At 47.0% G+C, this 13,822-nt stretch overlaps 1 protein-coding gene across 2 annotated transcripts in view; it reads left to right on the top strand.

Moving 5' to 3' along the window:
* Positions 1 to 113: 113 nt before the first annotated feature.
* FANCI (FA complementation group I) overlaps positions 114 to 13,822 on the top strand; it is a 24,376-nt gene continuing 10,667 nt past the window's right edge. For both annotated transcript variants that reach the window (XM_032122721.1, XM_032122720.1), the window contains exons 1-21: positions 114 to 269; positions 366 to 438; positions 938 to 1,068; positions 1,472 to 1,628; positions 1,707 to 1,764; positions 2,197 to 2,238; positions 2,486 to 2,609; positions 3,512 to 3,597; positions 3,769 to 3,901; positions 4,131 to 4,223; positions 4,716 to 4,852; positions 5,627 to 5,807; positions 6,399 to 6,486; positions 7,656 to 7,786; positions 8,441 to 8,511; positions 9,404 to 9,518; positions 9,919 to 10,041; positions 11,137 to 11,205; positions 12,271 to 12,372; positions 13,184 to 13,372; positions 13,459 to 13,580. In XM_032122721.1, coding sequence (XP_031978612.1) covers positions 186 to 269; positions 366 to 438; positions 938 to 1,068; positions 1,472 to 1,628; positions 1,707 to 1,764; positions 2,197 to 2,238; positions 2,486 to 2,609; positions 3,512 to 3,597; positions 3,769 to 3,901; positions 4,131 to 4,223; positions 4,716 to 4,852; positions 5,627 to 5,807; positions 6,399 to 6,486; positions 7,656 to 7,786; positions 8,441 to 8,511; positions 9,404 to 9,518; positions 9,919 to 10,041; positions 11,137 to 11,205; positions 12,271 to 12,372; positions 13,184 to 13,372; positions 13,459 to 13,580 — 2,309 coding nt within the window. In that variant the 5' untranslated portion in view covers positions 114 to 185. The remainder of the gene's footprint in view (positions 270 to 365; positions 439 to 937; positions 1,069 to 1,471; positions 1,629 to 1,706; positions 1,765 to 2,196; positions 2,239 to 2,485; positions 2,610 to 3,511; positions 3,598 to 3,768; positions 3,902 to 4,130; positions 4,224 to 4,715; positions 4,853 to 5,626; positions 5,808 to 6,398; positions 6,487 to 7,655; positions 7,787 to 8,440; positions 8,512 to 9,403; positions 9,519 to 9,918; positions 10,042 to 11,136; positions 11,206 to 12,270; positions 12,373 to 13,183; positions 13,373 to 13,458; positions 13,581 to 13,822) is intronic.

Below are 13,822 nucleotides of genomic sequence, written 5' to 3'. Positions count from 1 at the left end.
CGCCCCGCTGCGCCCCACGCTGCCCGCCCCGCGCGGGACTCGAACCCGCGGCCCCGGGCGCGGCGGGGCGGGAAGCGCGCACCGGGGGCGGGAGCTGTTCCCGGGGTGACGCGCGGGCGCTTCCGGGCGGGAATTTCGGGGGCACGGAGCTGCGGCCCGGCCGTCCCGGGCGGCCCCGCGGCCCCATGGCCGAGCGCATCCTGTCGCTGGCGGCCCAGGAGGGCCCCGAGCGGCTGCAGGAGGCCCTGCAGAGCCTGGCGGAGGGCGAGGTGCGCGGTGCCCGCGGGCCGGGCGGGGAGCGGGGATGCGCCGCCGGGGCTGCTCCGCGGGCGGGGGGCGGCTGACGGCGTCCCCTTCTCTTGCAGCTGGGCGACATGGTGACCAGGCAGGCGCTGAAGGGGAGGGAGACGGCGGCTTTGCTGAGAGGGATCTTCAAAGGTGGGTGGTGTGTGAGCTGCGCTCGGGGGGCTGCCTGGGGCCGGTGGGTGCAGCAGCACAGGGAAGTGTCACTTTTCGTAAAAAAACCGCTGTCACGGGGAAGCACGACGTCCAGAAGTACATGCGGGGACACAGCAAGCTGGACTAGAGCTGTGATGAGCCCGTGGTAAGCGGGATTTGCTTTTGAGAGCCCTTAGGTACCTTGGAGTAGCACTGAGCTGGCCAGGTGAGAACTGACTGCCAACCTGGTTCTTCTCAAAATTTGGACACTTCCTGATCTCCGGCAGCAGGTTGAGTGATAACAGGGTGGCTGAGCGCTTTATCCAAGTATCTCATTTCCTGTGCTCTGGGGTTTTTTTATTTGTTTTGTCAGATGTAAAATAGGAAGTTGCTGCCAGGCGACAGTTTATCCCTGCTGATTTCCTGTCGTTTAGCAACACGTTGTTACTTGCATAACTTTTTTTCCCATTCTTTTGTCCCTCTATTTGCTCGCTGTAAGGCTCCCCCTGCTCCCAGAGAAGTGGTGTTCTCAGGAGACTCCAGGTTTACAAGCACTGCGTCCCACTAGTGGAGTCAGGGGACCTGCATTTGGGCAAGGTGTCTGAAATCATAGGACTGCTGATGCTGGAGGTAAAGCTCCTTTGGGCTGGCTTTCCTGGGCTCTGCTGGGTATAATTTAATATGTAATTGAGATACTTCCCTAAACCACTGAGGAAAATTAGTTGTATCCTTTCCACGGAGCTTCCCTAGACTAAGTTAGCTGGTATTGGAATTGGCTCTGTGTGTGAATTTGATTATCTTTAGATATTTAGTCTTAGGCTCAAAACTCTACTCTATAATCACATCATCTTGATTTATTGCTCTGTTCTGCAAAGGACAGTACAAAACAGAGATCTCAGGGCTGAATTCTCCTTTAAAGGGAGCATTTCCCTGTAAGAAATTCTGTTTTCTGCTGGTTTTTGGTGACAGTTTGGATGTATATATGGAATTCTGTGCACTGCCTCAGGCTCTCTCCTGTTGTGCGTTCCCCCAGGCCCGCCAGCTGCCAGGACACGCCTTGGCCGAGCTTGCCAACCTATTTGTGGATGTTATTAAAGGCGGCAGCCTGACCAACGGGAAATCCTTGGAGCTGTTTTCCACTGTTCTCACTGCACTGGCCAGTTCAAAGGAGAACCTGGCTTATGGGAAAGGTAACTCGTATCAGCTGCTTCTCTTCAGCTTGTCCTCCCTTCCTCTGGAATCAGCTCCTAAGACTCTTGCTTTTTCAGGTGAACTGAATGGGGAAGAGTTTAAGAAACAGCTGATAAATACCCTCTGCTCCAGCAAGTACGTGCATCTGCCAGCTCTTGGTTACATGGCAAAACATTGTGTTTCACATTGTGCTTGGAAAAAGGCATCACCATGAGCTGTGTGTCCTGTCATCCTTGAATCTGTGCCCTCTGTGACAGTGTCTTCCCTAGCTGGGAAGGCAGGGGAGCATCCTGTTCCCAAATCCTGTGAGACTCTTGCATGAACTGGTCTCAGGAAGTGCTTGTATTCGTTTTCTGGTATTTGTTATTAGAGGGGCTGGGGCAGTTCAGAACTGTGTAAATGTGGGTGGTTAGGTTGGTGCTAATGATTTCTGGTGGAAATCTGGCTTCTAATTTTAGTATCAGAGTGTGACAGGGAAATGGTGACATTGAATAATTGTGTAGGAGGGAAGAGCTAGATGATAATCCTGCTTGCTTTCAATCTTCCAACATATCTTTGTTTTACCAGGTGGGATCCTCAGTGTGTAATACATCTTGCCAACATGTTCAGGTAATTCTTTTTCCCTTCAGCATCAACACTGCCTTGTGCTGTGGTCATGTCTGTGTCCTATTTCACAAGTAGTATGGGTCTGACCATACCCAGCACAGCCCCATGGATGACTGGTCAATGAACATCCACACTGGATCCTTTGGATACAGAATACATCTGGGAATGGCATCATGGTTTTTATTCTATGTGTGAGTGAACCTTGGCAAATAAACAATATATTAATGTAAAAAAATCTTTGATTCAACAGGGATATTCCGCTATCAGGAGAGGAGCTGCAGTTTGTGGTGGAAAAGGTCCTTAGGATGTTCTCCAAATTAGACCTGCAGGAAATCCCCCCTCTGGTCTATCAGCTGCTGCTACTTTCTGCAAAGGTAAAAGCTTACAGGAGCTGGATTTCCCTTAAGTTTATACCATCGGGAAAAAAGTCTCCAGACTGATCTATAGTCTGGATTTTGGCAGGGATTCTGATTGTTCCCAAATCATGATGGAGGGACACAACAGGACATCAGTAGGTTTTGTTTCCTTTAATTCCCTCTAGCCTGAAGAATCTGAGTGCTCAGAGAAAGATGGGATCTTGGTCTTCCTTGTGGGAAAAGAAGCAAACCTTTGGGAAATAAGGGATGAGCACAGACCTAGCAGGCAGCAGAGAGGTTTGGGTTTTTTCAGTGTGGTTTTGCTCACTCTCTCTGATCTGCACACTATAATAATAGCTCATGCACTATGATTGTCTACTGGGCTGTCGTCTCACTTGTACTGGGAATGTCCCCTTCTCCAGAGCAGAGACTGCCAGGGACATCTCTGCCCTTTGACAGGGTGATCTGGCTCTTTTGTTTGCTTCATTTGTGACCGAGTCAGTGCCAAAAAGATCCAAAGACAAATTATATGTGTGTTATAGAGGGTCATTTGGGTCCACTGGACAAAATATATTGTTAGATTTAAGGTTAGGAGTTTGAAAGCCTTCCCAATTGATTAAAACATAAAGGATCCTTTCTAATTAATAGCAACTTCAAAAAAAAAAGACAATCAGAACATCTGAGAGCTTGAGTTTTTTCCAGTTCTTCAATGATGCAGTCAAAAGAAATAAGTGCAGTCAAAAGAAATATGCAAACTGGAAATCTGGAAGTGATCCACACAGGAGCCCTCCCCTGCCTTAGCAATTTATGGGGGGGAATTGAAGGATACCCTGAGATTTGTGATAGGTGTGGGAATAGAGTCCTGTTCTCTGGGACACTGCAGGCACTACAATGGCTCAATGTAATGTCCTGCCTTGCAGGGCAGTAAGAAGACTGTTTTGGAAGGAATCATCCGTTTTTTCAATCAGCTGGATAAGAGACAGAAGGAAGAACAGAGAGTTCCACAGTAAGTTCTTGCTCTGTTACCCCCTTTCTTTATTTCCTGGGCGTTTGTAGTCACACAGGTCCTGCCCAGGGCTCCTTGAATGGTTAAACCTCGTAAAAGAACATCCTCCTTGATCCATCAGGAATGATTCCTGGCTTTGGATGGCACATTATTTTCTGGTAAAACTTACAGGTCACTGGACCTTGAGGTAGCCACAATGCCCCTGGACCAGCTGCGGCACGTGGAAGGCACCGTTATTCTCCACATTGTTTCTGTCATCAACCTGGACCAGGACCTGGGCGAGGAGCTAATTAGACATCTGAAGGTATGGCAAAGATGGAGCAGGCACTGTTCCTGAAGATACTGAAGCAGGGTTTAAAAACTTAGTTTATTATCTGGACAAGGGATTAAATAATTTTATGACTGCAGTCAGGTTCTCTTTAGCGAGTGCTGTGATACATTTGAAGAGACATGTGCCTGATGGCTTCCTGAATTTCCAGGGTGTTTCAGTTGAAGATAACAAGCTTTCTCACTGCTTCCTTGCTGTTTCCTAGACTGAGCAACAGAAGGACCCTGGTAGAGCACTGTGTCCCTTCAGCGTGGCTCTTCTGCTGTCGGTTGCTGTAAAACACAGACTGCAAGAGCAGGTATGTGCTTGATAAGCTTGCAGAGAACTTCCACGAGAATGCACTCTGCACTCCCTGTAAAGGAAAGGAAGCATGGGAAGGTCATAGTCCCATCAGAATTAGGCTTAAAATGGTTTCAGGATACTCATGGGTAATTAGATCATTGGTATGCTGTACTTTACTAAACACTCTAAAAGACCCCAGAGCAATATCACAGTTTTCCAGAGCAGTGATTCCTGTGGGTTGGTATTGTAGGATGAGAAGAAAAGCAGTCTTATTTTTCTAATGTTTTGGCTCTGAGGTGGCCACATGAAGAGCACCTGGCAGCAAGTTACCCTCCTTGAGGCACTTAATGAGACTGGTGTATTTGTCCTGACAAAGAAGTGAGTTAAGATTTTTGGCAGGCTGCACTGGAACTTGTGTCTGGCTGGTGCTCTTACTGGAACATACCCAAGACTACACAGGTCCCATTTCAAAGATCATTTCCTCACACTTAATGATTTTATGTTCCAGATATTTGAGTTCTTGAAAACATCAATCACAAGAAGCTGCAAGGACCTGCAGTTCCTTCAGGCCTCCAAGTTTCTGCAGGATTTGTTTCCTCAACAATATGATATAACTGCTGTCATTCTGGAAGTGGTGAAAAATAGGTGAGTTGTTGCCACATGCTGCAGAACATTCAATGAGGTTTGGGAGTTGGGAGAGTTTCAGCCTTGCTAAAACACTCTAGGATGCTAAATACTTCTGACCATGTGCCAGCAGGGATCAGTGTCAAAATCCAAAGGTTTTATCCCAGTTTTATATTAGTGAATTAAAAAAAAAACCCCAACATGCAGCTGTATAAATCTGCTCCTTTTACCTCAAATCTCAGGGTCTGGTGGTACAAAGGGCTAAACTGATCAGGGCCTAATCTGCAGTGTGAGTCATGCTGCTGGCTGTAGTTTGTGTTCTGATCAAGGGATGAGGAATAGGTTCACTGTTTAATCTGGTTCACCGGTTAGTCCTTTAAGCATCCTGTGGGATAGCTCTGGTCTGTCACCAGCTGCCCTTTGGTTTGATGGGAGGCATTCCCCTTCTCTTTCTCTCCAACTGGAAGATCTTGGGATCAGTAGGATATTCTTGCATCCCAGCTATACTCTGCTGTTATGCTCAGATCAGGCCTGAGTGCACATCATTCCCCATGGCAAGGAGACCTTTGGGCTGCAGAGGAATTCTGATGGACAACCAGGACTGCAGAGGTGTGCTCAGCCCAAAGACAGTCACAGGGTTGTGAGGGTTGTCATCTTCCCTGCTGTCATCAAGTGTCTCTCACTGCTGCTTTGGACACTGGAATGACTGCAGAAGATTTTACCTCAGACAGCTCTAATCTAAACTTTCCTGTGACTAAGTTGTTTCTTTCCTCGTCCATTTAATGTTCCCCTCAGTGCATTTGGCTGGGACCATGTTACTCAGGGCCTGGTGGATCTTGGCTTCAGCCTAATGGAATCCTATGAACCCAAAAAGCCCTTTGGAGGAAAAGCTGCTGATAACAGCTATGGCCTTTCAAAAATGCCAGCCCAGCAAGCTTGCAGACTGGGAGCAAGTATCCTGCTGGAAACATTTAAGGTAGTGCTTGTTTTGGAGAAGTTTTTTTTTGGTGAGGGGAGAATAACTCTGTTCTTATTCTCTCTTGGTAAATGGTGTCAAAACCTTACTTGCTTTGTATCCTTTGTGAGTGTTTTGGAAACAATACTAGATTTCATCTCCTATTTGCCCCTTTCCAGCCAGAAGAGGCCATCCTCATGAAGATCTAATTCTAATCTGTTCCAGCTGTCATGATACTTGTGTAATCCCTATTGCAGTTTCCAAGAAACTGCAGAGGTAAAGAAAGTAGAGAAATTCAGAGGTACAGATAAAATCTGACAAGGTGGGATTGAAACCCATTCACCTTCACCAAATTGGTAAATTTTCATCCCATAGATGACTGGCACCATTATGTCCTGAGTGTACAGTGTGTCCCCTGATGTGCTGGTTCTGATTGTTCTGTGGGATGAAATCTGAATCAGTTTGTGTGGACTTAGCTGAAAGGGGACTTCTGGTGACCATCCTTGCTTTCCTGTCAGATCTGGATTTGCTTTGTAATGTACAATGCCTGTGCTGGGAAGTACAGGAATATCTGAAAGGTTTTGATTTTTATTTATTTTCTTTCTCATTCAGGTTCATGAGCCCATCAGAAGTGATATTCTTGAGCAGGTCCTGAACAGAGTTCTCACAAAAGCAGCGTCTCCTGTCAGCCACTTCATAGGTAACAGGAAAGAGAGAAAAATGTGCTCTTGTTCTGTGGACAGTCACAACACAGCTTCTCAAAACACATTATAAAATCACAGAACTGGGTTTGGGTTGGATGGGACCTTTGAAGGTCATCTAGTCCACTGCCCTGTAATGAGCATGGAGATCTTCCACTAGATCAGGTTGCTCAGAGCCCCATCCAACATGACCTTGAATGTTTCCAGGGATGGGGCATCCACCACCACCTCGCTGGGCAACCTGTGCCAATGTTTCACCACCCTCACTGTAAAAAATTTCTTCTCTATATCATCTCTGAATCTACCTTCTTTTAGTTTAAAACTGTTAGCCCTATTCTTATAACAACAGCTACTGATAAAAAGCCTGTCCCCATCTTATAAACCCCATTTGAGTACCAAAAGGCTACACCAAGGTCTCCCCAAAGCCTTTGCTTCTCCAGGCTGACCAGCCCCAACTCTCTCAGCCAATCTCAGTAGCAGAGGTGCCCTCTCAGCGTTTTTGTGCCCCTCTGGACCTGCTCCAACAGGTCTCTGTCCTGCTTGTGCTGAGGACCCCAGAGCTGGACACAGTACTCCAAGGGGGCTCTAACCAGAGTGGAGTAGAGAAGGAGAATCTCCTCCCTCAACCTGCTGGCCAAGCTGCTTTTGATGCAGCCCAGGATGTGATTTGGGTGCTGAAGCTCCTGCTGAAGTGACCTGAAGCCAAGAAAATCAGTCGTTCCTTCTCCTCTGACTGAGGTATCAGTTGCATCAGACTGCCTTGTATTCATCACAGGTGAAAAATATGTTTGCAGGCAGTTGCCATGGAACAGCTGACGCACAGAAAGTCAGAATCATCAGTCAGTTGCCTGTTCCACATTGCCAGCCTTGCCGTCTCCTCGTCCTTGGGCTTGGGAGCCACTGGGGCTGCTGGGATGTCAGTGCTGCAGCCTCTTCCCTTACACCTCAGTGCCCTCTGGTGGGGTGAGGCTCTTCAGCTGGGCTGGGAGCATTTTTAACACTTGGTGCCTGCAGTAGACTCAGTTTTTCGATGCTCATCTTATCGTGACCTCTCTGTGTAATGGAAGGTCTTTGATTAGTTTGTAGTTGTTAGCTGTACAGACATCTTCTGCTCAGGCTTTTCTGGCCCCTTGGCATCAGCTGTTATTTTTGTCCTTTTATTTTTCAGACTTGCTGTCCAATATTGTTGTGTCTGCTCCTCTCGTGCTTCAGACTTCATCCTCCAAAGTCACAGAGACCTTTGACAATTTGTCCTTTCTGCCCATCGACACAGTGCAAGGGCTCCTCCGGGCAGTACAGGTAAAGCTTTGCATTTTTCCATGGATATCCTTGCTAGTTTAGTTCCAGTGACAGCTCTGGGCCACAATTATATGCATGATCTGATAACCCTCCTCATAAAATAAGCCTTCATTCTCTGCTGTGGGTTGTTCAGTGTAGCATGGGACTGTTCTTCAAGCATGGATTTGCATGTGCCCTCTAGCAAAAAGCATATGGCGTGGGCTGGCATGGGACCAAAACTGCTCTGTGCTGACCTTTCATCTGGAAGATGCCCAGATGCTGCACCCTGTAGAAAACTAAGTCTACAGTGTTTAGCTGAACAGCTGTAGCTGTCACGTTGATTTTTCTCCTTCCAAGCTCCATGTCAGTATTCCTCTTTGCCTGGGCTGGGATATTGCCCTGGTGTTTTTTAACTTTTACTTGCTTTGTCCAGCCTGGGGATAACAGTTATTTTCCCAAACCCTTGCACTGTGTCCTCACTAACCTGCTAGGGTGTCTCACTGCCACAGCTCTATGGGTTTTCTTGTCTATTTTAAAATGTTTTGGTTCTCCTACTGTACTGACGACAGTACTGAAAATGCAGGGCCAGATGGGCCAGAGGAAGATGAGCTCATATGCCCCAAGGGCTTGGCATGCCTTAGTGCTTTTCTCTCCAAAGGTTATTTTCCTTTCCAGCCTCTGCTCAAAGTCAGCATGTCAGTGAGGGACTCCCTGATACTTGTCCTCCAAAAAGCTATCTTTTCCAGGTAAGATGGGGAGGGGATTCTTTGAAAAAATTTCTACAACTCATTTCTGGTTTTGGAGCAGAAGTATTTTTTATTTTGGCTAAGTATCTACTTACTGTGTTCTTCCCATAGCTAGATAATGACATTTCCTGTCCCTTTAGCCTAGAACTGTGGTACAGTCACAGCTCCACTGAACTGAGACACAAATCCCAACCCCCAGCTGAATGAATGGGCTTTGCAAGTTCAGAAAGCTGTTGGGAACTCCAAATACATAGGCAAAATGAAAACCACTTCCAGCATGTGTCTAGCAGAGCTGAGTACATCCAAGGAGGGTCTGGAAGGAAGCACTGATCAGAATGCTGAGCTGCCACGTTCCCTCTGATCCCTTACAAGGTGTTGTCTTGGTCATGCTTTGAGCAAACCATTCTGCTGTGATTGTAGACTGGATTTTGTTGGCCAGTGGCTGCCTGGTTATGAATATAGAATTCAAAATTTAGGATTATTTTTCAAAGCAAGGGTCTCGGTCTTGGGAAAGACTGGGGGTTTGTGAGAAAAGGTGAACACCAGGTTTTTGATAGGAATTTTCCAACTCTGAGGTCTGTGAGACTCTCCCAGCTTTCCAGGGACATTTAACAATTGTGTCTTGGCCTGGGCACTCCCTGAGTGTGAGCACTGTAAGGACAGAAAGGAAATGGAATATTGTGAGAGTGTAGAGTAAGGGAGTTCCCAGCAAACTGCCAAGCTCTTGACTGTTTGGGGGCTGCACTGCCCTTTTGGGAAATACAGTTGTATGGGGCCCAGTCACTCTGTACTTGTGGCCTTTTCTTCATTGCTGAGTTGATATTTCATGTGCTTCTGAGCTTCTTGCTTCCATGTTTTCATATGTAACCCTCTCTCCTGTCCCAATTCCCAGGCAGCTCGATGCTCGTAAAGCTGCGGTCGCTGGCTTTTTGCTCCTGTTAAGAAATTTTAAGGTTCTGGGCAGCCTGTCCTCTTCCCAGTGCAGCCAGGCCATTGGTGCCACTCAGGTAAGTGCTGTTCTGCAGTCCCTGTGTGGACACGGGAGACAGTCTGGTGTCTAATATGCACTGTTTGAAACAACTCAAAAGGGGAGCGTTCCCCCAGAATGGAAATACAGCTTTAGTAAGGATTAGTCCTGGAAATCCAGCAGGGAATTTCCTTCCTAGAAGTAAAGCTTTGGGAAGTGCAATGTGCAAAGAGAAGCTGGCCTAGAGATGTTGCTTCTCAGAGTTACTCTCTCTTACAGCACCAGTGTTCTGGGGAGCATTCCCACTGCTCCATGACAATGATGAGGAGCCTGGCAGCACAGGGACTATCTCAGTGATTGTTCAGGGGCCAGACCCTTATCACCTTGCTCCTGTGTAGTGATGTTGTAACCAGTATAACGTGACTAATGTTCCTTCTCAGGTCCAGGCAGATGTTCATGCCTGCTATAATTCTGCAGCTAATGAGGCCTTCTGCCTAGAAATCCTGGGCAGCCTGAGGCGGTGTTTGAGCCAGCAAGCAGACGTTCGACTCATGTTATATGAGGTAAACATGGTTTCCTCTGTCTCTTAAACAGCCACAAGCTCTTCTGTGGTCTGATTCTTCTCTAGCCTCAGGTAAATAACAGTCATGTTATTGTGAAAAACAGCCTTTCAGCTCAGTTCTGTTCTTCATGGGACATGTGTACCATGTTTTCAATCCTTCTGCTGTTTTTTTTTTTTTTTGACTGTTACAAACCCAAAGACACGTTGATGTATCTTCTTCAGCTCATGCGTTGTTTAAGAGCAAAAATACGTCAAAGTCTGTCTTGCTGTGGTAGGGCCCAGGGAATGGGAAGCGTGTTTGATGCCCAGTGAGGAGGAGTGGTACAACAGGCACTGGGTAGATGTGGAGCTGTTGAGAGTTAATTATGGGCTCCAAAGAAAACCCTGTCTGGAAAGCATGAAGAAACTTCCTTAGAGCCTGCATCAGGGATCTGTCTTTTCTCCTCTTCCTTTCCAAGTTTTTAAAAGCTTGGCTGTCCTTAGGTCTGTTGTGACAGGCCTGTTATAAAGGGCCATTTTTGGGTGCATATCTTAGGTTGTGTTATAACCATGGTGTACTATCACCTTGAGGAAAAAAGCCTGTACAGGTCAGAGAGATTTTGTTTCCTTCTTGCCTTGGGTTGGATTGACCTTTGGTGAGCTGCAAGTTCTGGGTGCGTTCATCACTGTTGCTAGAAAACTTGTGCTTGCTTTATCCATCCACTGAGTTTTCTCAGTCTGCAGGATTTGTTGCCTCCTACAGTTTCCCCACTGGCTTGTTTTGCCTTTGAAGCAGGATTTCACAGTTTGAAGTTGGATCTTGTGCTAGTGTTAAATAGCAGTGAAAGTCACTCTGGGCTTGCTGCCACTGCTGCTAGGGAGATACAGCTTGTGAGAGGGCCCCTGTGAGGAAATTCATACTCTTTCTGATTCATACCTTCTTTCTGTGGTGCCTTTGCCTTGCCAGGTATGGAGTTTTACACTGAGCACATTGTAACTTCCTCATGGTTCCTTGCAGTGCCAAAGTGTCGTTGCTGTCTTATGACGCCAACTTATTATGCCCGTGGTTCATATTCTCTGCTGTGTCAGCCAACCTGTCCTTCCTTCCTGTCTCCAGGGTTTTTATGATGTCCTTCGCAGGAACTCCCAGCTGGCCAGCTCTATAATGGAAACACTGTTGTCCCAGGTAAAGTCCTGCTCCGTGGTGGGGCTGCAGGCACTCTAAGAATGCTGCACTTCAACCAGTATGGCAAACAATTCAGGTTAAATATTGGGGAAATCGTTCTCCCTCACACTGCAAACATGTTTGAGTGCTGTGGCACTTCCCTAAAGAGGTGTTCAAACCCCTGCTATGCTGAGAGAGCAGACTAGGTAAATGTCTGGAGAAGGATTCACATCCTGTCAAAGGGTGGAAGAGGAAGGATCTCCTGGAGCCCTTTCCGACCCTTCAGTTCTTCAGTGCTGTGGGAAGTGTGAGCCCAGAGAAGTTCTTTGTGCTCTCCCTGTTCCTTAGCAGTGCCCAGCAGTTACCCTCCCATACTTCCCCAAGGATATGTGCTGACACAGTAATTAATGTTGCTGTCCTCCCATCGGGAGAATACCCAAGTCCATGTAGGATCTGGGAGGATTAACTCATCCCCCAGCAGTGTTGCTCATGGCAACAAGACAATCACATTTCCTCAATCCATTGGACAGGCTGTGCTTTCTTTGAGACAAGTAATTTTCTTCCCTTTAATCATCCATAGAGTTCATGCTGACTAATTCCAGCTTTCCCATGACAGTATAGGGTCTGAGAAAGGAACATGAACAGAGCTAAGACAGCTTTTGGGTAGCAGAGGGCACTTGATAGGAAGTTGGTGTAAATGTGTAAAATTTTACAGCATCGTTACGTATCTGTAACTTTCTATAGCAGCAGCAGCTACTGATCCTCACTGTTTAAAGGAGGGGTAACACTGCAGTGGGGTGCAAGTGATGTTACTTGTTGAGGCAACACAACAGCAAGTGGTCAGCTGATGTTGTTTTAGGGCAGTGACGTGTCCTGGCTGAGAGGTACAGGAGTAACTCAAGAAGGGATTTAAATCACCAGCAGAGCAGATGACGTGGCTTATGTACTTGTGCAGTCCTGTTATCACAGTGCCAGGTTTTGCTCTCTGGAATGGGGTACAAAGATTATTGTACTCTGTTCTCAAGCATCTTAAGAGGCTCAGTTACCAAGTAACTGGTTATTTTTATTTCTTGTTTTCTGTGACAGATAAAGCAATATTACTTGCCCCAGCCAGACCTCCTGCCTCCACTCAAACTGGAGGGATGTATTATGGCTCAAGGAGATCAAATCTTTCTGCAAGAACCACTGGTAAGAGCTATATTGGCTGGCCACAGCTGCAAGCTCATCTGTTACTAGCATTTTAGTTGTCCTGCTGCAGGAGCTGAATACCTTGTGCTTCTTCAGCCTCTTCTAGCCTGGAGCAATTCTTTTAATGGCAACAGAGCTGGGCATCTCACCCCTGCCTCAGGCTATTTATTAGAGCTCCCCAAGCATCGTGGTTGTGGGGACCTGTGTGAAAAATGCTCTAGGAATAGTGTACTTCTGTTATCCTCTGTTGAGTTCACCCTGCGGGGTTTTTTCCCTCCTTTAACTTAATTCCACATAAAACAGTTGTGCAGAGTGTATGTGTGTGTGTAGCAGGGGGAAGAATTTGCCCTTTGGTTTTGCTCCTTTGAAATTGCTGGAGATGAGACCTCAATGATTTGTTAGATTTTTAAGGGAACAAATTCAAATTAATCATTTTTTTTTCCCCCTAAGGAAGCTTGTGTGCAGGAAGGGAGCAGACACTTCAGCTAGAGTGAGAGTCCCATTGGAAATTCCCTTTCCATCTCCTTCAGCACCTGAGGTGTCTGGGTGGAGGGAGCAGTGGGAGTTAAGTCTTTACATCCCATCTAGAAAAGCTCAGGCAGAGAGCACTGCCTGAAGCTGGAACTGGGCAGCTGTGTGTGGGATTAGTGATCCCCTCAGTTTGGGAATGAGGCATATCCTTGAGACTCAAGGCAGCTCCAAAGGCAGCTCCAGCTCTTTGCATCCCACTAAAACAGCCTGGCCCTTGTCCACTTCTGCCAGTGACCTCCAGCTGCAAGGCTGAGTGTGACTGTGTGGCTGCTTCCTGCAGGCCCATCTGCTCTGCTGCATCCAGCACTGTCTCGCCTGGTACAAGAGCACTGTGCGCCTGTGCCAAGGAGCTGAGGATGATGACGAGGAGGAGGAGGAGGAGGGCGTGGGATTTGAGCAAAACTTTGAAGAGATGTTAGAATCTGTCACACGACGGATGATCAAGAGCGAGTTGGAAGACTTTGAACTGGTAAATCAGATTTTCAGTTCGACTCAGTGGGAGAAGACGCCGAGTTCTTGTCAGGTTTTGAAAAGATTTTTCACTTTACCTCTCAGGATAAATCAGCAGATTTTTCGCTGTCTTCTGGTGTTGGTGTGAAAAATAACATCTATGCCATTCAGGTGATGGGAATTTGTGAGGTTCTGATTGAGTACAATTTCAACATCGGGAATTTCAGGTAAAACATTAAATCTTACCCGTTAGCACTAGCTGTGCTATTATTTGCCCAGCTCCTTGAAGTACAGCCTCATTTCAGGCACGGGATGGTAGTGCCAACACAGAATCAGTGATCTGAGCGTGAGTGCCTCGTGGCACAGCCACTCACAGAGCCTTGGGGAGTGTTTTCCTTTTGAATATCATGTGTTGTGGGAGATGGGATCTGACATTTTGTAGAAGAGCAGGTTGAGGAGGATTGGGTGA

Source organism: Corvus moneduloides, chromosome 13 (genome assembly GCF_009650955.1).
Source record: "Corvus moneduloides isolate bCorMon1 chromosome 13, bCorMon1.pri, whole genome shotgun sequence".
NCBI classification, from domain to species: domain Eukaryota; kingdom Metazoa; phylum Chordata; class Aves; order Passeriformes; family Corvidae; genus Corvus; species Corvus moneduloides.
The sequence above is the reverse complement of the archived record's forward strand: the minus strand, read 5'-3'. Positions and strand labels throughout refer to the sequence as shown.